This window comes from Sinohyriopsis cumingii, chromosome 18 (assembly GCF_028554795.1).
Source record: "Sinohyriopsis cumingii isolate HCF-2022 chromosome 18, ASM2855479v2, whole genome shotgun sequence".
Taxonomy (NCBI): domain Eukaryota; kingdom Metazoa; phylum Mollusca; class Bivalvia; order Unionida; family Unionidae; genus Sinohyriopsis; species Sinohyriopsis cumingii.
This window is the reverse complement of record NC_142978.1, coordinates 2,966,502-2,990,995: the sequence shown is the minus strand read 5'-3', so window position 1 is coordinate 2,990,995 and position 24,494 is coordinate 2,966,502. Positions and strand designations below refer to the sequence as shown.

The window sequence follows — 24,494 nt, the reverse complement described above, 5'->3', positions numbered from 1 at the left end:
TGCCGTGCAAAACTTTAGTTATAAGCAATAAACCATAGTTAACGTATTTGAACCCAAGAACTTAAAGAAAATTTTCCACCGTGGCTGTAATTTTCTATAACAGTAATAAACAATTGTTCGTAGCATCGTGTAACTGCACATATTCATGCAATGTTATTAATTGTCTCTCTCTTTGCCCACTGGAACTTTGAAAAATAATGCAGACAATAACACACACACTCTCTCTCTCTCTCTCTCTCTCTCTCTCACTCTCTCTCTCTCTCTCTCTCTCTCTCTCTCTCTATATATATATATATATATATATATATATATATATATGGCTCTAAAAGACTTCCGTATTGACATAGTTTAATTCGCAATTGAAGTACAGAGAAAAAGAAATAAAATGGAAAATATAGACTAAAACTTTGATTTGCATAACGAATAGTTTGTTTCATCCTTATTAAAGATTTTAGAGCCTGCTGTTTTCCACTAAAATTTAACAGAGTTGTATTTACCAGAAAGCAAAAAGAGTGTTAATTTTCTATTTTACACTTTTTGTTATCAGCAAGGCGCTGACTATCCTGGTTTATTCGATCGTTGCACAAGAACGCTTAATTTTGTCGCCATTTTGAAATCTGGATACGAGTGAATTTATTACTAGTAAAGAAATGTACACAACGTTGGAGTTAGGACTTTACAGGAGGTGGTGTCCTTTCACACTCCCTTGACGCAATCTTTGGATTGGTTCTTACGCTGAACTCAGTGACTTTAAAATCGTTACCCCGTTCCGTAGCTGTTATTGTCTGCATTACGTTTTATTAGCAAACGCACTTCAAAGGCGGATAAAATATGTTAAATGATTGTGGGAATTTGTTTAAAATGTAATAATATATACTGATTATATATATATGACACTTAATTGTAGCTGTTGTGTAATGATCATATGACTGTGCTTTAAGACGAGAAATGGCTGGTTTACACCACATCTTCATCGTACTATTATTACTTTTGTTGTTGCTGTCAATTATTATTAATTTTATTATTATTATTATTATTATTATTATTATTATTCAGTCGGACCATTTATCGTTCACGAGTATTGCGAGAACGGGACATTAAAGGAATATCTGGAGAAGAACAAGAATAACGTAACCGTGGAGCTACAAGAACTGTTGTTCCGCTTTGGACTGGATATAGCAAAGGGAATGGAGTTTCTGGCTATGAAGGATGTTAGTATACCAAGAAATCTTGTTTCAAATTAGCCTCAAGGAGAACTATGTATAGCAATAACTCTGTCACGTCATATATGGGAACACTGTATCGTTTCTAATGAAAGGATGTTCCTGTTTTCACGTTACTCATCAACTTAAATGCTAATGTAAATTAAATTTGCCATACATTAAATATCGGGTAAGAAAATATCCTAAATGTTTACTTGTTCCTACTGATTCAGACTGAGGCGACATTATCGTTTGAATAGTTTATATGTTCTCTTCTCTTATAATAGATCGTTCATCGGCGTCTGGCAGCCAGAAACATTCTTCTGAACTACCGGAATGAGGTGAAGATAACCGGCTTTGGACCTCAGCCAACTGAGTCTATTGATGACGGTGATGTCGAAGCTGGACCTTCTGGAAAGAAGGTCAGAAAAGTCCATTTCTAGTTGTGTATTATACATTGAAACACACCTTCAATGTAACTCTCATTATCATTGGTAGAAAGTCAACATTTGCAGCAGTAAAATCTACGATATAACACGATTAGATGATTGTGACGTTTTGATTCTCCTTCTGAAGTAATGCCACAAAAATAATTTCTAGTATATTTAGAAAAAGTTCAAGATCCGAAACAACAGACTTAACAGTCCTGTGTTTGATGATTTCAGAACTTGCTTAATATCTCGGCGATGCTTACAGAATGTTACAACCACCGTAAACATCCTAATATCCTCTAACTGAAAGCCGTTGTAATCTTGTTTTTACCGATAGGAGTACATTCGGTACTGGACTGTCAGTTAGAAACCGTGGTTTTAGGGAGTTGAAAAATATTGACCTTGCAAAGCTCGAATAGAAACCCATACTTTTAGCTCGCAAAAAAATAGAAAACAATACAGAAAAATAACTCCAGCTGCCACTACCGAAACTCCAACCCCCATCTGTACCTTCATCATGCGACTAATGGCGATAAAAATGCATGCAGCATAATTATAATTAAATTTATTAATTATAATTGACAACTGAAGCTGTTTAATTACTTGAGCATTAATGCTTTAGTTAGACATGCAGTACATAAAGTTGAAAGCTGAAGGATACTATGTCATTGGAAATAGTTAGATATGTTCCCACAAACCTTACGTAGTACGCAATCGTGCGTCTCTTTGATGTAGAGTTCCGTGCAACGCTTCAGCGAATGCTATATTTGCATATTTGCATATCAGTTTCAGACTATGGTATCAATTGCACGACGAATGTGTCATGAAGGGAATAAAGAATATGGAATAAATTGCATAGCGAATATGGCATGAAGTGCATGACGAATATGGAATAAATTGCATAGCGAATATGGAATGGAGAGCATAACGAATATGGCATAAATTGTATAATGAATATGGCATAAAGTGCATAACGATTATGGCACACATTGGCACACATTGTATGACGATGGCTATCTAAATTTCTAGTGGAAGAATATGCTAAAATTTTAATATACCCAAAAATTCACACATGAGTTTTACATTGAAGGATAATGCCATTTTCATATATGCCATGTTGGTAATCTGATCCTGCAAGTCGAAACACAGCATCCTTATTTTAATGAATAACAAATAAAGTCGAACTATAAATGGTTCTCAAGACATTGTGGAGTGCCACCAGCTGATTTCTAAAAAAAGTTTGATCATTGAACGAATTTGATTTACGCTATACAACTTTCTGTTACAATTATAATTGTTTTACTTATGGTATCTCAAAATGCAGTCTCCTGATTTGAGTGAAATTGTACCTAGAAATTAATTGAGTAACTGTGATGGTCTCCCTCATGTCTGTCAATGGCTTCCATTTCGTAGCATACATTTTTGCAGGAGAGAATTCCGATCAAGTGGATGGCGCCAGAGTGTATGGAAAGCACAGCTGGAGCGACGCAGAAGAGTGATGTTTGGTCATATGGAATTGTTCTATGGGAGATATTTAGTCTTGGTGAGTCCCTGTATTCATTCCGTGTTATTAAGAAATAAAGTCCATCGTAGTACCTTTCCGTCACCATGTCAACACATATTCTTATTTACTTAATATATTATTTTTTCAATTCTTTGGTCGTACTTAAGTTTCATTGAACGATAATTGAATTGTTATATATATACGGACTATCGAATATATATATATATATATATATATATATATATATATATAGAGAGAGAGAGAGAGAGAGAGAGAGAGAGAGAGAGAGAGCGGACAAATTCTAAAGGGTTTCCCGACATTCCGTGCTAAACAAGCTCTTCGTCTGTGGAGAAAAGCAACTTATACATACGAAACAAACGCTTAACAAGAAATCTACAACTTCTGGACTCCTACATGTTAGAATCGCTAGGTGCAATTTACAACAAGAGATATAAAAATACATAATTGTACAAAAATAATAGACTAGCGGGTTTTGTGACTATCACAGAGCGAACCAGTAAGTTTTTACCTAATTTTATTTTGGGAACAAAGGTCGGAAACACAGCGTGGCGAGAGATTAACGCCATCCCGCTAGAGATATACAAGGAGGTTCTGGACTCCAGGAAGGACGCTATGATATTTGTGCTTCGGTATAATAATAATAATAATAATAATAATAATAATAATATTAATAATAATAACTACCTTAAAATCATACAAAATGTAATTAATTGCGTTGGGTGTAAAACTGATGACTATCTTTAATATTGATAAGACTGCAACACAAAAGTTAGAAGTTTTCATTTAAGTCAAATTCCTCATGAGTTTGTAATTGTTATATCCGGTATCGCTACATACAGGTTCATTGTATGTCTGTTCGGTGCAGGTTAGATTCGATCGGTAAGATCTGGAGGGACTCAACTGGATGTCCATTCGAGTTTTAGTTGTTTGCGACTTTCGCGTTGATTTTGTTGCAAATGCGGCCTTTGTGATTATTCAAATCAATACGTTCGCCAACATATTTAATGGCACAGATTTTGCATGCCAGAAGATGGATTGTACTATTTTTCTCCATGATTATATGTCACGTATATTTGTATTTTCGACTTGATCTTGTCAAAGATCAAGTTCATGTTGCATCTGACCAGTAACATTTGTTTTGTGGACAATATAATGCACATCTATTCTTTGTTCCTATGAATGTGGATTAATTATTATGATTATCATTAATGTTAACTTCTTTATTTTAATCTGAAAGTAGGATATTGGGATTCACCCGCGGAAAGATCTGGTCTACTGATGTTTACCACATTTTATAATTTTAGAACCAGATTATATCTTGTTGACAACACATAATGTTTTAGAAACGAACTTTTACACTCATCCTGTTTACACCTTTGTGTCTTAGTTTTTGTATGCAATCTTCTTTAATTGAGACATTACTCATTATTGCATCTAACATCTGAGGCAGAATCAGTCGTATTGTTATTGTTAAGCATTTCATTTGGGTGGAATTATACAAATTATTATTCACTGGAAAAAGCTGCTAATATATAACATTTTTGGACTGGAACATTAACTTAGAATGATAGTGAATATAGATAAGGACATCTTGGATTGTAATACTGTGATTCATCAAAAGACTATTGGCACATCTTGTCACAGGCTTCTACAGGCTCGTCAATTCATTCAGAGTTGAAGATTGTTTGGAACACCACTGAAATTTAATTAGAACTTTATTCACAAAGATTGGTTATATAACCTTTTGGGCTATTTGGAATTTGATTCACAATAATGTAAATTCTTTTTATATTTACACTTTGTATTCTAAGGAAATAAATTAGTTGTTGAATTTTGCAAAACGTTTTAGTTTTTGCACTTTTATGTTCCTTTGCTTTATACAACAGATTCGTGATATTATTGTCGTAACTCTCCTTACACAGGTGAAACTCCCTACTCGAGCATCCGAAGCAGAGATCTACCTGGCCGCCTGAAGAAAGGGGAGAGATTGCCAAAACCTGAACAGTGTGATGACACGTTAGTAGAATGAAGCAAAATATTTTTACTTAACATTGCAATGGATAATGCATTTACATGAATCAACTAGGCAAATATATGTACGCTGTTATTGTAATTTTTAGAAGACTATATACCCTTTTGGGAAAAATTTTACTGCCACCGCAACGAATATTGTTCTTTACCTATTGATCTAGCTTTCCACTGTGAATCTTCACCCTTGAAAATTTGGTATGAATAATTGGTTAAGTGTGATTGAGCACTTTCATTAATGTGTACTCAATTCCAAGTTGGTGCACAAGAGTTTAAGCGCACTTTGTGCAAAGTTAAGTTTTGATGTCTCTGTGCTAGATACTGTCACACGAGGGCAGCACGTTTTACTGTCTTAATATGTTTCAGACATCTGAATGAAGATAATGTAGTTTTATAGCTGGACTGAAAGAACGATTTCTAAGATGTTAAAGGTACACGATTAAGGAAATATTCAATCTCGTCGAAAAACGAATATGCGAGTCAACATTACCTACCTTAGGAAAAAGGAAATGCTTGCACATATATTGACTTCAGTTTAATGAATGAATGTGTTAACGATCCTGAATGTTATATAAAGATCCTGAAATCTGGATTTCGTTATGAGATTTAAATTACACTTAATACTTTTCTAAAGGGTCTGGAAGATTCGATATTACCATTAAAATGAACATTATTATTATTATTATTATTATCATTATTATTATTATTATTATTATTATTATTATTATCAGATGGTACAACGTGATGAAGAGGATCTGGAACTATGATCAGAAGAAACGACCAACATTCACTGAAATCCGAGACGAGCTGGACCAGTTGTTTGTCACTTCTGGAGATGACTATTACTACTATAAGAGATAATTTCGAAACCATCACCTTCTATATATTCAGTCCCGCCATGGAATAATTTTATATTGATATTGCTCATAGAAGATATTAAGACACAGAAGACCCTTTATGTGTTAAGGATAACTTTAAATTATGCAAGAGACTAACACAATTATCACACTGGTACTGAGTTATTTAGGCCTTTAACTCATATTATTGTATTGGATACATATCGTAATAACCCACGAGGTCACTCATTACACCCTAACGTAATGTAAGGCGACGGTCTAATGTCTCAGGCATCCAGTTGTATTAAGATGTCATCATACTAAACTATTTTGCTCTTTATTCATTTAATGTGGCGTTTGTTGTGTTGTCGAATAACAGAAACCTGAGATCGGTCCTCACTGCAAACATTTTCGCTATTATTCCCAAAACATTTCAATCTTATGCTTGTCAAGGCTCGTGGAAGTATGTAAATATTCGTTGGATATATTTCACTTGCAACGAGGTCTCGTGTGATATTTCCTATATACATAATGTAGTTTACTTTTTTGCATCCCATGCAAAGTGTTCATGCTTTAAGTTGTACAAGATTTGCTTAATTAAAGAAAAATTATGTTGTTTAACAGATTATAAATTAATTTCTAATAATGTAATCGCAACTTTTAATTGATATATTTTGACTACAATTATTGTTGATGATTGTATTTGGATTAGAAAGAGCATATTATGTTCCAAGTTATCCTTATGCATTAGAAGTGTTTTAATTAAGCAGAAATGACAACTGTAATTGATGTCATTTATTCATTGTTTATGATAGTAAAGTGCATATTGAACGTTTTAGGTCAAAAGGGTGGCTAGTTGTCAAAGAATAAAGGATGGATATATATTATACATGTTTATGTAGGTCCTGAAACAGACAATACATCTTAAAGGAATGATGGACAAATAATAAAGTTTAAGATATTTAACTGGAATTTACATTTCTTGAAACAAAAGAAAATAATAATAAAATGCTTTAACATCGAAAGTTCAAAGATTATGAGACCATTATCCTAAATTTGTGATGGTATAACACCGATCAGTTTAGGATACTTGAGTTGCTTAAGGATCTCAGGGAACTTAAAACATAGACACATTTGAAATCATAAGAGTTTGAATTCTTCTGTTTGAAAATTAGGAAACAATGGTATTCTTTCCTTGTCCTTAACTGGTTAGAACATGAAAACTATATTTATCTTAATCAATGTCAGACAAACTAGGACGTGGATGAAGCTAAAAATCACAAATGCTGGAATGAATATATGTTATGACTGCATTCAAATATTTCTTCGAACAAGTTGGTGATGTAAGTTCTAATCTAAATGAAACCAATTGTCTTGCTTTGATAACAATGTATTGCAACAAGGTGTGATATTCTTGACATTTTGAACCTTTCAGAAAATGTTTAAAGATAAAAGTTAAGAAATGCAAGAGAATGAAATGCTTTAAACCTTAAACGAGATGTCCGTCTTTCCTTTCTTGTATGATGACAAAATTGAGTGAACAGTGTTTCAAATCTTTATTTTATCTTATCGTGAGTGAATTGAATTATAAAAATATGCTGATTATATTGTCTTTAAAATTGTTCTACCAATGTTTCTTAAGTTCAAATTCTCATTATTTCTTTTACATTGTATAACCATTTCAGCCACATCGAATATCACATTCAGAAGTGTGTGGTATGGAATATATATGTCATCAAAACCTTTAATATTTTAGGTTTTTACATGTATTCATAAATCTGCTTAATGCATGATGCTATTGAAGAACATATTGGAGTTTGATATATAATTGATATCACATATTGTATACTATAAAACAAATAATTCATATTTCATATTATATTCAATTAAATTTTGGATCACTATCTACATATACTGTTGAATCTTTAGAGTTAGTTGTTTTCGTGCCATTATTTGCTTAAAACAAGGAAGCCTTATCATCTGCATTTGCAACAAATATTTGCTTTAATGATATACATCCTGGTAAAAGAAAAAAAGGTAGATGCCAGAGAAAGAGTACCTAATTAGTATAAAAAGGTTTCTTAATGTAGGTGTACACTTCAAATGCAGTCTGGTCATAACTTTTCTCAGCTACATACATGTTACCGAAATAGTAAATAAGACTTGATTGTTGACATATTTCCTTGGCAGAGGAATGCATATTAAGTTTACATACTGTATGGTCCTTCTGAAATGAGACAACGTGAAATTTGCATTGATGATCCATTTCAAATAAATCTATATTTCGTATCTTTATGCTGACCTATATTTTCGACTGTCTTTTTTAATTTGACTTGGAGACATATATAACAATATGTTTGTCCTATAGTTTTAAATTGGTTCATATAGTTAAAAAATACAAAATATATGATAACAGTGAGTAAAAAATACAATTCAGTCGTGAGACCTGTAAAGAAGTTCAACATTCGTTATTACTGTCTTTTACCTTAAATTATTTCGTGTGATTTCGGGGCCAAAAGGATCATTGTTCCTCCCAATATACCTTAAAGAATGAGGAGCACGTCTATCACGTTACCCGCGTTGGTTGTTTCTAGGCCTAATTAATTTTGTTTCGGATTTGTACAGCTTGAAGAATGTCTAATCAACAAACAATTCTGGTGAATTTGGCAATAGTTTCCAGGAAATAAGTGAAGATATACGAGATTAATTATCATGTTACAATCAACAAAACCCATGTGAGTCCAATCAGACGCATTTTGTCTACATGATTTATGTTTTGATAAGTATATTTACATATTCCCGCTAAATAATAATGTGACTAGCATGCACAGTCAGACAATCATTTTACCCTGTTCCTGTATTTCAAATTATTGCTGATTTTCAACACGAGTATGGAGTTTTCATGTGATAGATGCTTAAGATTAACTTAAGGAAGGAGATAAGGCTGCCAATCAAAAACTATCCGTTCTAGGACTCTTCGATGTGACAGCTGTTCCCACCTAACAAGACTAGTACCCACACCAACAAAGTCTTGAACAGCTTATATTTTCATAAATCTAAGCGGACCGCGCCGGTGGCCTGGTGGTAAGAGAGTCCGCCTCGGATGCGGGAGGTCGCGGGTTCGAACCCCAGCCGAGTTATACCAAAGACTTATAAAATGATACTAAACAGCTGCCTCGCTTGCCGCTCAACATTAAAAGGTTAGTGTTAGGACTGGTCGGTCTGGTGTAAGGATAATGTGACTGGGTGGGACATGATGCTACATGTCTGCGGCATGGTGCCTCAGTGGTAGACATCACCATAAACTGCCACACTGCAGACATCGTAGCGATATGACTAAAATATTGTTAAAGCTACATTAAAAATACAAATCACATACATACATAAATCTAAGCATAAATAACATAATCAAAGTATTCATTCATGGTTACCGAATGTAAAGATATGAGCAAGAAAGAGTTGTATAAAAATTTCGATTGTTCTTCGCTGAGTAAACAACCGGTCTTTTCAGTCCAGAGTTTTTATCGGTTTCCGAAATTTAAAAGGATATTCATAGCTAGTCGATGAAAAAATAATGGGAGATGAAGTAGCACTGAATTTCAATGTGCAATGTCATTAAAGTGAAAGCTACATATGCATCACAAGAACCAGAAATTTATTTATCGTCGAGGATATCATATTGTATGAATTCAGCACGATTATTAAACCTGTAGTAAAACAATGCAGAAATGCAACTAATATAAATATCAATTGAATTATTTCTGCGCAATTTCTGAAAGTTTTGATGTGAAACAATAACGTCTTATTTTACAACAGCGTTTGTTTAAATTACGTTACATTAGGAAGATTGAATGCTCTTGTTCGGAGCCTAATACATTTTGATTTAAAGCAGTTAGTTATTAAAACATCGGCATTACAAATTTAACATCTGACATTTTAGACAGCATTGGGATTCCAGATTCTCGAAGCTCCACAGATGGTATAAAGAAATCCATAAAATATATAGTTGTCAAAAGATTTAAGACATTTTCTCAAAGAACAGCTTGCAAGTTAGGATCGATGGAGTTACGAGTCTATTTAATACTAGAATATTTTAAGTGAGAAAGAGCTTCTACGAGTTGTCAAGGTGGAGGATATGCTGATACCGACATCTTCGTTTTCATACACCATGCTGAATATACCAGTGTACATCACTCCTGCAATCAGATCGGACCTGTTGAGAAAGTTGGAGTCAACCCTCTGCATTTTTATTTGTAATGATGATCTCCATTTGTGAAAGACATATGTGCGACATGAAAGTGAGCATGAAAAACGAGAAAACTGTTTCGGGCCATGAACATTAATTTCCTTTTCAAATAAAATCTCTTTCGACTGAAATGCGCGAGTAGTCACATATTTTTGTTACTACAATTGACATGACTCATTTACGGTCTACCCGATCTGGACCCTAGCTTTAAGTAAAATACTCAATACATTAGTGATATTTACGTCTTATAGCAGCACACAATCCCTGTTATGAAACACTTAACATCTTAAGGACTATACGATATCCTTAGTTGCGATATTACTGTTGTTGATCGACATGCCCATTTTTCTCACTTATTCGATGGAGAAACCTTGCTAATTTGCTAAGTTTCTTATCTCCGTTTGGTTGTCTCGTGCATGGCGTTCACATTAGGAATCATATTCAAGGGACGAAACTCTTGTTGTCTTCTACTGTGTCGGACAGAATATTTTAAAATTTAAACAACACAGGAGCTGAGATGTAACAAAAAGAACTTCACACATAAAGCAAATTAAGGTGTCCATAACTTTGATATAACACTAAACAAGAGATTCTGACACACACACACGCGCGCGCGAGCGCGCACGCAAGCGGAACAGTTGGGATGAGTTTAATTGAAAGTGTAAAATTTAAACCAAATGTGCTACGGCCAGCGGTGCTGATCATGTAAATACACGTAACCTGTTTGAATCATTGCTCTTGGGCCATAACACACCATCAACTTTAGTAAATACTTTATGGTTTAACAACATGTTGCACTTTGAGGTACGGGGAGCGGTGAGGAACAAAGAGTTAGCAAGAGGGGAGATATCCCTTCAATACTAGATTAAGGACTACATTTATTTCGAGTTTAATGAAAGACAGACGAAGGCAAGGACAGGAGAGGACATAATAAAATAAATCAATGAAAACGCCAGAATGTACATTAACCTCATATTTAAAGATAGGTGTCCTGTATCTACAAATGTTATAAGAACAAAAGTCCCACGTCCCAATGATTGTTGTGACCGGACAAAACATGTTTACCATACCAATGTAACCCAAGTCGATACATCTCGTCCAAGTGAGCTATGGATTTTTGCGGGCACCAGTTGGGGTAAGAAAGCTAAGTACCTTATTGATAAAAGAAAGTGAAAACAAACTGGCCCAAATTTACTTTTGCACATATTACAAAAACGCCTGCGTGACAAAATGTTTATGTCAGAATCTTACAGAAAACATTGTTCAGACACAGGATATACAAATCATTGGCAAAGAAAAAATTCCGAATTTTCTCAACTACCGCAAATTTCTCAAAATCTAGACATACGTCAAAGATCCACAATACACCCCACTTCAATCAAACAATGCAATTGGAAATGAAAACATTCCTCGATCCACATGTTATTCCAAAAGAAGAGTTCCCTGTAATTATCTTTGCACTAGTAATAGCAACACGTGCCATAATGCTATGACACAAAATATACATTTCCAAGAAAGTCATGAAGTAGAGAACTCCTCACCAGGTTATCAGCTGGATATTGAGTTTAAGTGGACTTTAATAGATGGTGGTAATTTTGCTAGATGTATCGAATACAACACCAGCGTGTACCAGTTTCACCTCTTCCAAAGAAAATATGAGTGATAAATGACCGTGACACAGATCACTAATTCTTCATGAATAGTACAACGTATATAAATTTCAATACAGTCAATACATACTTCGCTAAGGCTACTTACAGAGTATCGTATGACTACCACAGAACATTTCTAAATTAGAACTGACGAAAGTTAAAATTTACCCTTATCAAAAATATTTTTTGTTAAATTGTCAGATGACATCCATCGATTAAATGTGATAATGCAGTAATAATATCATATGATTTTGTTTCTATTTTCTCATGCGTAGCACTTTTTGTAGTTATGGTCGACAGGTCACCCCACTGCCCTAATTGATATATTCGTATTAATGCGTTTTGTTTACAAAATATAGTACGTGGCTCGAAACGTTTATTGAGCCATTATTACAATACGTAATAAGAGTGGCAGATATAACTAAATTCTACTGGATATTTCCTTCACTTTATGCAAACCTCAACATAGATAACGTTAAATTAATCTTGTAAAATCCGAGTATTAGCTTTGTACAATTATGTGATCTAGCAAACAGAAAAAATATCGAGGAAAAAGTAGATTTTCAAAAATAACACCGATAAAATCGCAGAGTTTAGAGAGTAAATAATACTTGTCAGCCGATAAGCAGGACTACACGGTGTTCGCACACTCTGGATGTATAGGTGTATCGAGCGAGGTTTTCTCGTACACGTGACAGGTCTGCTAGTACCGTAAAGACCGTCCCAAAACATATGTGCATAAAATTTGTATTAATTTGTACATTTTTGTCTTTAAAATGATTCACTTTTTTATCTCATTTTTCGTTAAACAAAGTTGATAAAAAGCTATTATTATTATTATTATTATTATTAGTAGTAGTAGTAGTAGTAGTAGTAGTAGTATTTACAAGGAATAATTTCTATGACAGTTTTAATTCACACAGTGTGATAACTATCTTACAGGACTTCATTTGTCTCTCATGACATTAAGCCATTCTCATTGAACCTAAGAAGGTTACTAAGCACATGGTCAGACGCAAATAAGCAGACATATAACGTCAGTATTTATTTTCTTGGCGTATTTCCACGCGTCAGGGCTGTAATCATCCATTCAAGTGAGGAGGCTGTTAGCTTGGAAACAAATTAAAGTTACCGTTGGTGTTACGACTCTGTGGTCTTAAACTAATTAACAATAAAAGCATAACCAGCAAATTTAGCTAAGTTCAACAATTTATTCTTCAAGTTACGAAATGCAATCTGTCAACCCCATCACCCATGTGCACTTTAGAGGGATTGGAAAAATCCACTGCCTGGGCATTTTTGAATGTTTTACTATAGGGTAACGGGGAAATTATTGTTAGAAATGTCCATACGATTAATATTAGGATGGCACTTTGGGATGGGGGTGGGGGTTGCATTTAACATCGAAAACGTACGTAGATTTTAACAGTGTGAGTCGATCTAGCACACTCAAGAACATACCAAACTACATTCTTAATGACGTGATGACATAAGCGTTGAACATTTCGATGTTGGTTTGCTTCTTTTGCTTCAAACGAAACTTTTAATACACATTTGTCTACGCTGACTTTCACGATTCAGGAGGCATGCAAGGGTCAGGTATGTCTACGTCTTGTTCTATATGAGGGATGTCAATCTCTAAAGTGGATTTAATGTTCTTACGTTTATTTGTTTCTTTGTCGTTCCACATATTTTCCCAAGTAGGACAAGCATGCTGAGTTATACAATTGTGTGAAATCAATATATTGAAATTTTACATTCGGAAAAAGATGACTGTAGAGCAGCTTTGCTTCATCTGTCCTTTCGTTAACTTGTATTGTGACTAGGAAGCTAACAGTGTAGAATAATTTTCCTATCATGTTTCTGCGATAACTCGAATATGAACCGGTGGTCCTATTTATGATATCCCAAGGCTTTAAACATGGAAAGGGAATCCAAAACGATTATACAATTTGATTTGAGGTATTTCATCGCTGTTCAAAGCTTTACATATGGCTGTAATTTCAGCAATAAACAATGAGCCTTTATTCGGTAACCAGCTCGAGATCATGCCATGGGTGATGCAATAGCATCTTCAACATCGTCTAATTTTTCTAGTCGTATTATACCAGGGCGAAATGGCTACGATAGCAGGCTCTGATTACATTCGACTAGCACATGAAAAGAGGACTTTTTGAATGCGTAAAGGTCAAATATTATTATGAGAGGTTTTGACAACCACCGTGGTAAATTAGGAAAACATAGTTTTACAATATATCCACACTTATTTGTAATGTTTTTCAAGTAGAATGAAGGTTTGATAATTGGAACAAACACTATATCACATGCGGAGATAGATGGATTAGAAGAATGGTTAGTAGCATATGAGGACACAGTTTCCTTTGAGATAAAATGATAGTTCATTGGCAGCAACACTGTTTCTGAAGGGGAAATTCTAAATGCACCCAGAGAGAATCTAAAGTCCCTGACTGTGTATCGGATCAAGCATTTACAGATAAGATTCACAATCGGGTCCGTACACAATCGAGCAATAGTCAAATTATGATCTTACTAATCACCTGAATAAACGAAGCTAGACCATCCGATATGCCCCACAATATGTGCTTACCACGACCTGTATTAAATCTGGGACTTTTCGAAATTTGCCTCTGAGGTATCCATTGTGTGGAAGAAAAGTTAGTTTACGGCAGAGAATATGCTATAAAATATGCTCTCCTCTACAAAAGAAATAAAACAACTGCCAAGATAAATGCAATGCAATTTACAAAAATGCATACAGTTATTCTTTATTTTGAAAATGTAAAACTTGTTTAAGCATACATTCTGCTAACATTTAATATACTGTTTGATATATAGTAGATCACACTGTTAACATATAACGATCTGTCAGTTCTTGTACTAAGGCATTTCACAATGATGTGAATTGTGATGCAGAATAGGGTGGCTGACAATATGCTCCCCGGATGTACACCTATCTTTTTCGAATAGTTTGTAGAACGGGTGATGTCTACTTTCATTTGAAAGTCTCCACCTTTAAAAGGAGTGGATATATCACTCAGATGTCTCTACCGTTCAGAAAAGTGGAGATATCACTATTATGTCTTTACCATTCAAAACAGTGGAGATAAAGTTAGAAAGGCGGCCCCTTTGATCTATGTCATTTATTATGGTTTACTTCCATGTGATGTCATATGCTTTCTTCATGTCAGTAAAGACCGCAACTACGTGTTCTGTTTTTACGAAGTCGCAAGTTCCCAAAATGTTATTCAGAATGTTGAGCAGAGTGCATAGAGCTGCATGAGATAAGTGTTTCAGAGTTGGTAGCGGATATCGTCTGGTCTTGATGAACTGTCATGGAAAATCAAGAGAGCCTTGGACCTCTCAGAGAGTAAAGGTTTATTGTAGTCTTCGGCATTAGCAGATTATGTAGTTATATGAACTTTTATTTTACTTTTTCACATGCCGAACATTTTCAGAATATTTTGTTTTTACTAGGAGAATGTTTCGGCCAATGTATTTGAAACTTTTGCTACCATTGTGACCGATTCGTCAAGTTTGTTTTAATGTTGATAGTGCAATACATTTTACATAAGAAAGTGGTCTAATTGTTGGAACACATCCTAATTATATTTCTACAAAGTGTGTCTACCTTATATAGTTAGCCTTTATGACATTTCCGCTTTTGAGCAATCTACGAAAGTCAAACTATCGTACAATTTAGATTATATTTATTATATCTCAACGTCCTTCTGAAGTTTACAGATTTGTTATCACTTATAGTTCCTGGATATATAACAAGTAAATGTATGCAAGATATAAGTGTACTGAACAGCAAAAATTATATTATAACATTGGATGTATGTCATCACTGAACATGCTCGTGGTGACTTATCATGTAACCCCTAAAGGCAGCCACTCTTGACAAAATAGAGAATGATTTGTTTGTGGGTTGAACGCCATTTTCCAGCACACGACAGGCTTTACATGGCGGCCAATATTTTGTGAAGGAAGAATCCGTAAGACCCCGGGAAGAACCTCTATTACCTACGTGAATCTAATGGCAAGCTTTCTTAGATACCCGCGTCGTCCAACGCACAAGGACAGATGTGCAATGTCAGTGACCTGTAAATGCAAACGCGTTAGACCACTTGGACACCCGGGACCTCTTAAAAATTGAAACAAAAAACAAAATACGTAAATTGTAAATAGAACGGGTTACTTTTTAAACATACTATAAATGAAAGGTTTTAAAAAATGCCAAACATTAGTAATCAAATTCTTTTAATTTTGAATCTATACAATATCAAAATAAACCGTTTTGGGGATATGTGTAATGATATGTGTCTGTCTGAGGTAAAGACTAAGTTAATAAAAATGCAATTAGCCACTCTTCTTACCTTAAAAGTTTGGAATTCAATATTTAAAGACAAACGCGTGATATCTAGTACTTGTGTAAGTTTTGCTTGCTTAAAACACCTACAATGCATCACGGTAACAATCATAAATGACATGTATTTTCATGCACATCAAAGTGACATAAATAGTTGTTGGTATTAATATGTGAATGACGGACACAATTACACATTTAACAAGCTGATATTAATTTATAATCTGCAAGAAAATGAAATAATTGTTTGTTAAAAGAAACGAGATTGAGCAACTTAAAATAATAACGGATAAGATCGGAGTAATTCAATTATTTGCATTAGATAAAAGGATATTTTACAGGAGGTCTCATTTATCAAAAGATTTATTAAATGAATTAAATATTATCCAACTTTGCTAGTATTCACGAGGAAAGTTTAAATCATGCTATACAATATATAAAAATATCATTTAATAATCGTGTGATGAACCAAATCCGTCTCTTGACTGGATTAATTTAAAATTGGTCTAATAAATCTAATGCAATTATGTAACTTAATACGTTATGCTTTTGTCATCTAATAATACAATAACTAAGTAAGTACAATACATGAAAGGAAGACCAACAGTATAAAATAATCTTGCTAATGTTTGTTATGTGAATCCGTCAGTATGAATAGAAATTAAATACTCGCATGCTTGAAATACTTTTTTTTAATAATTACAAGACAGTGGCAAGAGTGAATCTATTGGATGCACATCATTACGAAAATTGTTTCCACCATCACTGAACATTCAGATGCAAGTCTGGTATTTGTTAAAGGTTTTATTAATACAGAAAGATTTCAACTTTCACGTTAGGAGATAGATTACAAAATTACTAATACAGAACATTAAATAGAGATGCATATACACAATGCATGTTTATATGCAAGTATAAATCTACAGGCTGTGTTTAATAGATTCTGTGTTTTCAAATACATTATAAAACATCGTATACTATGAACAATTTGCATCATAATGTAGAAACAATTATAAAACAGACAGGACCCTATAGAGGGGTAGAATTATTTGCTACTGTCATAGTTATGGTTTGGAAATAATCTTTTGTAGATGTAAAAATAATTTCCTGAAGTTACATTCATCTGGTCAAGTTCATCTTGGGCTTCGGTAAAGGTTGTTTATTTTGGGTCCTCGTAGTTCGAAATCTTCATTATTTGGCACCACCTAATAATAATAATAATAATAATAATAGTAATAGTTAACCTTTACGGTCCGTAATAAAATATGAAATGTAAACTAAAATTAATAAAGAATTCATATTTCTATATTGGTTTAAAATTGAATATAATTACCACATTCATCTATACAAATATCGTCGATATTTTTGCTAACATATCTTTACTTCGCAAGGTAGGTCATAACGATTATCATACAAATTGACAATGAGACTGAATATTTACTCAAATTTGACTGAATCATGTTACAAAATGTGGTTTTGTGTCTAGTTATATTGCTGTTGTATCTTCTTTCGTATTCACAATCTATGTAGAAACAATGTCTCAAAAACTTTGACTGTAAAATATAATGCTGATTTGGTGTGACATATGCACCTAAGCTAAAACTTACACAATGTGCACTTCAGTTCCTCTGCAGAATGTTTACATTGATTGAAAAGAAAACTAAACGTGGTCAACGAGCTAGCAAGTCTTTCAAGTCAAGTACATAGATGTATGTGTAACTCTTAATAATAATATAGAAAACGATTTTTAGCATACTGGCCAACATTTCTCTCAGAAAAAATATTTTATGAAAAAAAGAAAAACAGATTACATCAATCGGCCAAACTGAAGGAAGTAAATGCATTATCCGTTACTATTTGAATGAAAGTACGTTTTCTAAGTTTAACTGATGTCATATCATACTGTTCTGGGTTTGGCAGTCGTGTTCCATTTTCCAGTCGGCTGGGAAGATCCCTGCTTTGGATATTTGATCAGGGAATTTCATCTAAGATATAAGAAAAAAAAAGTAATAGTTTTGTTGGAAAAAGCAGCAGTATACATTTTATATGGATATGGAAAGATACAAATGACATTAAGACACTGACATACGTAAATAGGAATAGACACATCGCCAGGCAGTTCGAACACTTCTTAATTTACGTATAACTAAGTTCTGATGAAAGACTCCACGTATTTACTGAATGACAATGTTTCCGTATATTCATCTTTATAGTACTGAAGTAATTAATTTCGTAAAGAAGGACTTTTATGGAAGACAAATATAGTTTTTGATATAGTTATTTCCATCCTAGTTTCGTTACAATGGTGCTTCAATGTTTCATACATTTAATCGTTAATAAATGGAACTCATCCAAATTGTGACGTTTTAAAACTAAATCTATGAAAAAGAGTGAACATAGAACAAAGCTAAAAATACAAGCGGTACCCACACACAACTTTACAAATAGGAATGCATGTTTTTTAAACAGTTGTCATACATTTCCTTTAATGTCTTTCTGTACCAATGAAACCAATCACTTCCTGGGTTGACCACAGTGAAAAGCTTTAGCAAAACCAACAATTCTGTATTAAAATCTACCAACAGGTGGACACAATTCTAGGATTCTTTTGAACAACTGCATACAAACTAATCATATTTCCACGTAATATATTCTTTTCTTAAGTCCACTTGAGACTCGTGTATCATATGCTTGCTTTCAGCCTATGTGTACAGATTTTATTCAGTAAGGCTGCGATTAATGTACACAATTGTTTATCAAAGACATTTCCCAGTATATTCGTTTATACCGTAACTCTTGTATATAGGACAAATAATATGTTTCGACCATTTCATCAGTACAAAGAATATGACTAAAGAGAAAATGAAAACGAACTGGATTTTCAAGTAAATTCATAGCAAATAAAACAGCACTTCATTTGAACTGGGTATCCTATTTTTAAAAAATAGGAGTCTTGAAATCAGTCTTAGGGTGATCAAAGTTTTGAAATTATGGAAAATAATCCAGTAATTGCTGGACTTTTGTTAAGTTCTGATTTTCTCGAACGTTTATTTCTAATCTTCACCCTATAGAACATGCCAAACCTTGCTAAGATAATTACTTGGTACACAAGTTTTTCTCGCTTCAATTTAGATAAAAAAAATTTTAAAGAGAGCGACAACTATCACATTTGTCTAACATGTAGTTTCGGTTTGTAAATCTAACTTTTTTGTAATAGCTAGTATTTATCGTCTTGAGCTTTGTCGCAATCGTTATCAACCAAGGCGGTTGCAAATGGATACTGTACCTCTAAATAAATATTTGAAATAAAGATACAAATCTTGATAGTTTTAATAATGTTTTGTTCAGTCTGCGTAATTGAATTATCTTTTAATTCTTCTTTAATCTGAAAATATTTTCATTTAGCCATCCTGACACATCGCCATCATTATGGTCATCATCACCTTCGTCGTCATCTTCATCATCATCATCATCATCATCATCATGTCTTCCTTCAGTAGGGTAGGAAAGGAAAGGATTTATCTATGTTATCAATTCCAGACTTTGTAATAACGGGAGAAGAAAAAAAACTTTTGACATTTGCATATAATCCCCTATACAACTGCCATTGTTGGTAATATACTTTATATCACCAACTTAATCGCTGGATAGCCTACTATTTAGTACATTTATGTTACAGGTTGCAGTTATACATAAGACAACCCGAAATTGACATCGATTAAAAATTTTCATCATTAGCGCAGAAACCAACTGCATAAAAAATATGACAAAATTCAGGTAAAGAGCCTAATAAATTCGTAAAACGGACAGTATAATCACTGCAATCATTACGACAGCATTATTAGTCTCTTCTTAAAGAGTTCATCATTACCATTTGCGTTAAATATATATGTATATGTATGTATTAGAGATTTCTCCGGCGAAACATAACACACCAATGTAAACTTCTTATTCTTATACATAAAATTTGCACTTGTATGTAATAAAACACAATTCTGCGTACCACTACAAAACCAAGCGAAAATATTATTTTCTAGTAATTGTTACTTAACAAACGCTGATACCCTACCCCGAATTTATACCAGTACGTTTCTATCAACACACGTAACCTAATACATTGGATCCATAGTACGAGGTATCACCGGTATGCAGGTTTATCGAGGTATCATTCTAGGTTGAACGCAACACGGTTACTTTTTCAATGTACAGGTATATCGGATATTGCCGTCAATAAGGGATATACGGAAATTCCCGAGGACTCTTGTCACGAGTTATGATGTTAACAGCGTGTTTTCAATATTCATGACAAAATAGTTCAAAAAATTAACTTTTATAACAAAATGGTTAAATCTGTCACAAATTAATGGTGAATATATATATATATATATATATATATATATATATATATATATATATATATATATATATATATATATATATATATATATATGATCATTTAATCACATTCTTCACAAGCCTAACTTCTGGAAATATTTCGGATTAAAGAAAACAAAACAAAATGAAAAGGTGTGTTAAGTATATTTACTCCTTTGTAAGACTGCGAATCATCTTACGGTTTTATATTTCTCAACTCCACTCAATACTGTCTCATTTATTGAGTGTGTTTTATGTTTACTGGCTCTCTGATTGATGTTGTGCCAGGGTATTAGCATCCCACTCAAAGTTCCCTTGTCTGATATATAAAAAGTGTAGCTAGTGAATACTAGGCTTCAGTATCAACACGTCCCATTTTCATCAATTTGCTCTCTAATAACAGCACAATGTATTCTACGGTATCAGCTGTAATGTAATCTTAGGCATCCCACAACAGTTACAGCTTTAACTTTCAACTTGTACAGCGATTAACACACACAGAACAAATTCTTGTAATATGAGATACTGACCATATCATCTTCGGGTGGGGAACCGTCATTTCTTTTTAGGTTAAATCATTTTCTTTTCTTTGTCTGCAGATGATTAAGATTTTTTATAAAATAATATGATAAATAAAATGTGGTATTGTTTACTATAAATCAGAGCAAAATATTTTTTCCAGCTATGAACAGACGGAAATTAAACAAAAAATTGACAAGACACTGTCACAGAACATTAAATGGTTTGTCCTTAATATAACTGACCACTCCGGTGGCTTAGTGGTCAGAGCGTCCGCCTCGGATGCGGGATGTCGTGGGTTCAATCTCCGGCCGAGTCATACCAATGACTTACAAAAATTGTACTAACAGCTGCCTCGCTTGGCGCTAAGCGTTAAGAGGTTATTGTTAGGACTGGTCGGTCTGGTGTCAGGATAATGTGACTGGGTGGGACATCATGCTACATGTCTGCGGCACGATGCCCCAGTGCTAGACATCACTACAAACTGCCACACTGCAGATATCGTAGCGATATGACTGAAAAAGTGTTAAAGCTACGTTAAAAATCCAAATCACACACACACACACACTTAATATAACTAGGATATATCGTGGTATGTGTCGCGCGTAAGTAAAGAAAAACAGCGATTTATCGCTCTTCGAAATTTTGCATGGTGCCCAGCTCCACATTAGGTTCCTCAATTCAATCCGACAGTCCATACAGGTACAGATTTCCTCGAGGATCAGACTTTTGTACCTGATTGCTGAACATTGTTATTCCTCCTTGTAACTGTTCATAAATTTATACAAGCTCCATCTATCGTTTTTGTGCGTTATATATATATATAAATATGTATATATATATATATATATATATATATATATATATATATATATATATATATATATATATATATATATATATATATATATATATATATATATATATATATATATATATATATATATATATATATATATATATATATATATATATTCACTTAAACATGGTAGTCGCTCTCAGGGGGTTCCGAGTGGCCGAGTGGTCTAAAGCGCTCACCGTTCCGGATCAATGCCATGTCACCTCTGTCTGCGTGGGTTCGAGTCCAAGACTCGGCTAGCGTGGGTACGTGGGAAAGCGTGCCAGTAGTTTCTCGTGGGTCAGTGGTTCTTCCCTGGGATTTCCAGGGTTCTTCCTCCACCAGTTATAATGGCCTATAGCCTATATTGTGCTGAAAAATGGCATTAAACCTTAAAACAAAATCAACAAGTAGTCACTCTCCTTCTTCAATGTTAGTCCCGTTGAAACAGTCGATCCATATTTTTTGTGCACGGTGGTGAATTTCAAAATAGTAGGCGGAAAGTCCGTGTGTAGATTGCTGTGATTGATTGTTGGATATGAATTTTTGCACTTAATCAGTCGATATGCGTTGTGTATTTGCATCATGCACGGCTGCAAGTTCTCCTTGCAGACAGTTTTTACCTTTTCGTCACATACATCACGTCCTTTTTATCTTTCTGCACTCTCAGGTAAGCCTGAAAAATAATGATCGTTTGCTTCCAATTTCTGCATGTCTTTTTACCCATTTGTTCTCCTCTTTTCAAATTTTGTTCATGAAATATATTATTTTTTTGCAAGAGATTATTTGACAGCTTATCGAAACCTCTGACAGAATAACATGTACGTTTTATTCGTTTTATCCATATTCTTATTTCAACAATGATGCTGATTAACATCACTGGGTACTAACTTTGGCTGAACATTAGGACATTCTACTCTTGATTAGATTATGGAAACTCATCTTTTATATTTATTCCTTCTACAACGCCCGTATTTTCCTTCGACTAAACCACTAACAATGCTCGATGCTAACAAAAATTATTTCAAAGTTGAGCACAATTTCAACACGTCCTACCTGCGACGTTCTCGGTCTCGCATTCATGGCTTGACCTAATCGACGGAGTTCAATATCGAGTCTCATTTTCTTTTTTACTTGTTTCATCTGTTGATAATATTTTGTAAAGATATTTGCAGCAAACAACTATCACTCATGAACGGATATTTATGTTATTTATGACGGTATTCCTAGTTTACAAAAATGTCATGAAATAAAAATGTAGCTGTCATAAATAACATAAATAGTGGACTACATCATTATCATTAATACGATCGATGTACATTTTTTTTACTTTGATTCATCACGTGACCGGGTTTACTGAGAGAACTCTTAGCGGGTACTAACCGTATTTATGTGAGGAGGTATACATATACAAGGTTTTGAGGTAGAGGGCGGGAGGTCAAAAGTTTAATGATAAAAGTACAGAGGAAGGGGCTTTATATCTGAAACAAGTGTTAAAGACTTTATACTCAAATCAGAGCAGTAGATATGATTCGAAGCAGACATTGTTTTTATTTCTTTATTGCTCACATAAAATTCATTATACTTCATCTGTGTGGATTGTGGGACACGACCACGGCGTAATAGGTATACGATGATCCCAATCAGCAAGACAATGACCAAAAGGCCTCCTGTTGAAAGACGTTAAAAAGATGGAGCATACACTAATGAACTATGAAGAGCAACAAATCCACAAGCGAATATTTCAGTGATTACGCTATAAATCCATGTAACTACGCTTAATGAGTCGTCGCTCGAATTACAGAATAGAAAACATTAAACAAATTTAAACTGTACATTTAAGGATATTTTTGTATATTGATTTTGTATATGAATTTACAGAAATATGACAACATTTAATATTTAATCAAAGCCAATACAATTTTAAAAGAAATGTTACTCTGGTACATCCACCGTTCTCATATATTTACCAGCATACATAAATGCTTAGATGCATACGTATATACGTACACGAGTGATAACAATAATGGAAGGAAACAAAATCAATAGAAAAATCATCAAAGATATTTCTTTGTACCTACCTATCACACCTGTGACAACTAATTTCCTTGTACCTACCTATCACACCTGTGACAACGAATTTCCTTGTACCTACCTATCACACCAGTGACAACGAATTTCACTGGTGCTGAGTGATCTGACTCAACTGTCTTTGCTGCAAGACAAATATGATTTACTAATTACTGAATGCAATTAATTCGACATAACAGGCTCACATGCACAATGCTTTATCACGACGAGGTCTAACAATATTTTATTGATCTATCTAGTTAGTTAATTTACCGAATAGAAAGATCGAACGTGTATTCCTCTCATAGAACTGTGTAACTCTATAACTCTACTTCCTACGTTATTCTAAGCATGCAACATAGGTTTCCTTCGCTGCCGCATCCTTA

At 33.9% G+C, this 24,494-nt stretch overlaps 2 protein-coding genes across 3 annotated transcripts in view; one reads left to right on the top strand and one right to left on the bottom strand.

The window, feature by feature from the left end:
• The window catches only part of LOC149775974 (uncharacterized), a 71,917-nt gene extending 63,597 nt beyond the window's left edge, over positions 1–8,320 (top strand). The window contains exons 19-23 of the mRNA XM_089941037.1: positions 1,057–1,211; positions 1,490–1,624; positions 3,062–3,176; positions 5,081–5,174; positions 5,918–8,320. Of these exons, the coding sequence (XP_089797163.1) occupies positions 1,057–1,211; positions 1,490–1,624; positions 3,062–3,176; positions 5,081–5,174; positions 5,918–6,047 (629 nt within the window). The 3' untranslated portion in view covers positions 6,048–8,320. The remainder of the gene's footprint in view (positions 1–1,056; positions 1,212–1,489; positions 1,625–3,061; positions 3,177–5,080; positions 5,175–5,917) is intronic.
• Positions 8,321–14,666: 6,346 nt separating this feature from the next.
• The window catches only part of LOC149775973 (uncharacterized), a 63,007-nt gene continuing 53,179 nt past the window's right edge, over positions 14,667–24,494 (bottom strand). The window contains exons 16-19 of one of the 2 annotated variants that reach the window (XM_089941465.1): positions 24,194–24,253; positions 23,608–23,708; positions 18,211–18,292; positions 14,667–17,512 (exon numbers count right to left, since the gene is read on the bottom strand). In XM_089941465.1, coding sequence (XP_089797591.1) covers positions 17,499–17,512; positions 18,211–18,292; positions 23,608–23,708; positions 24,194–24,253 — 257 coding nt within the window. In that variant the 3' untranslated portion in view covers positions 14,667–17,498. Of the gene's footprint in view, positions 17,513–18,210; positions 18,293–23,449; positions 23,709–24,193; positions 24,254–24,494 lie in introns of those variants that run through there. The other variant, XM_089941464.1, reaches the window with a different exon arrangement.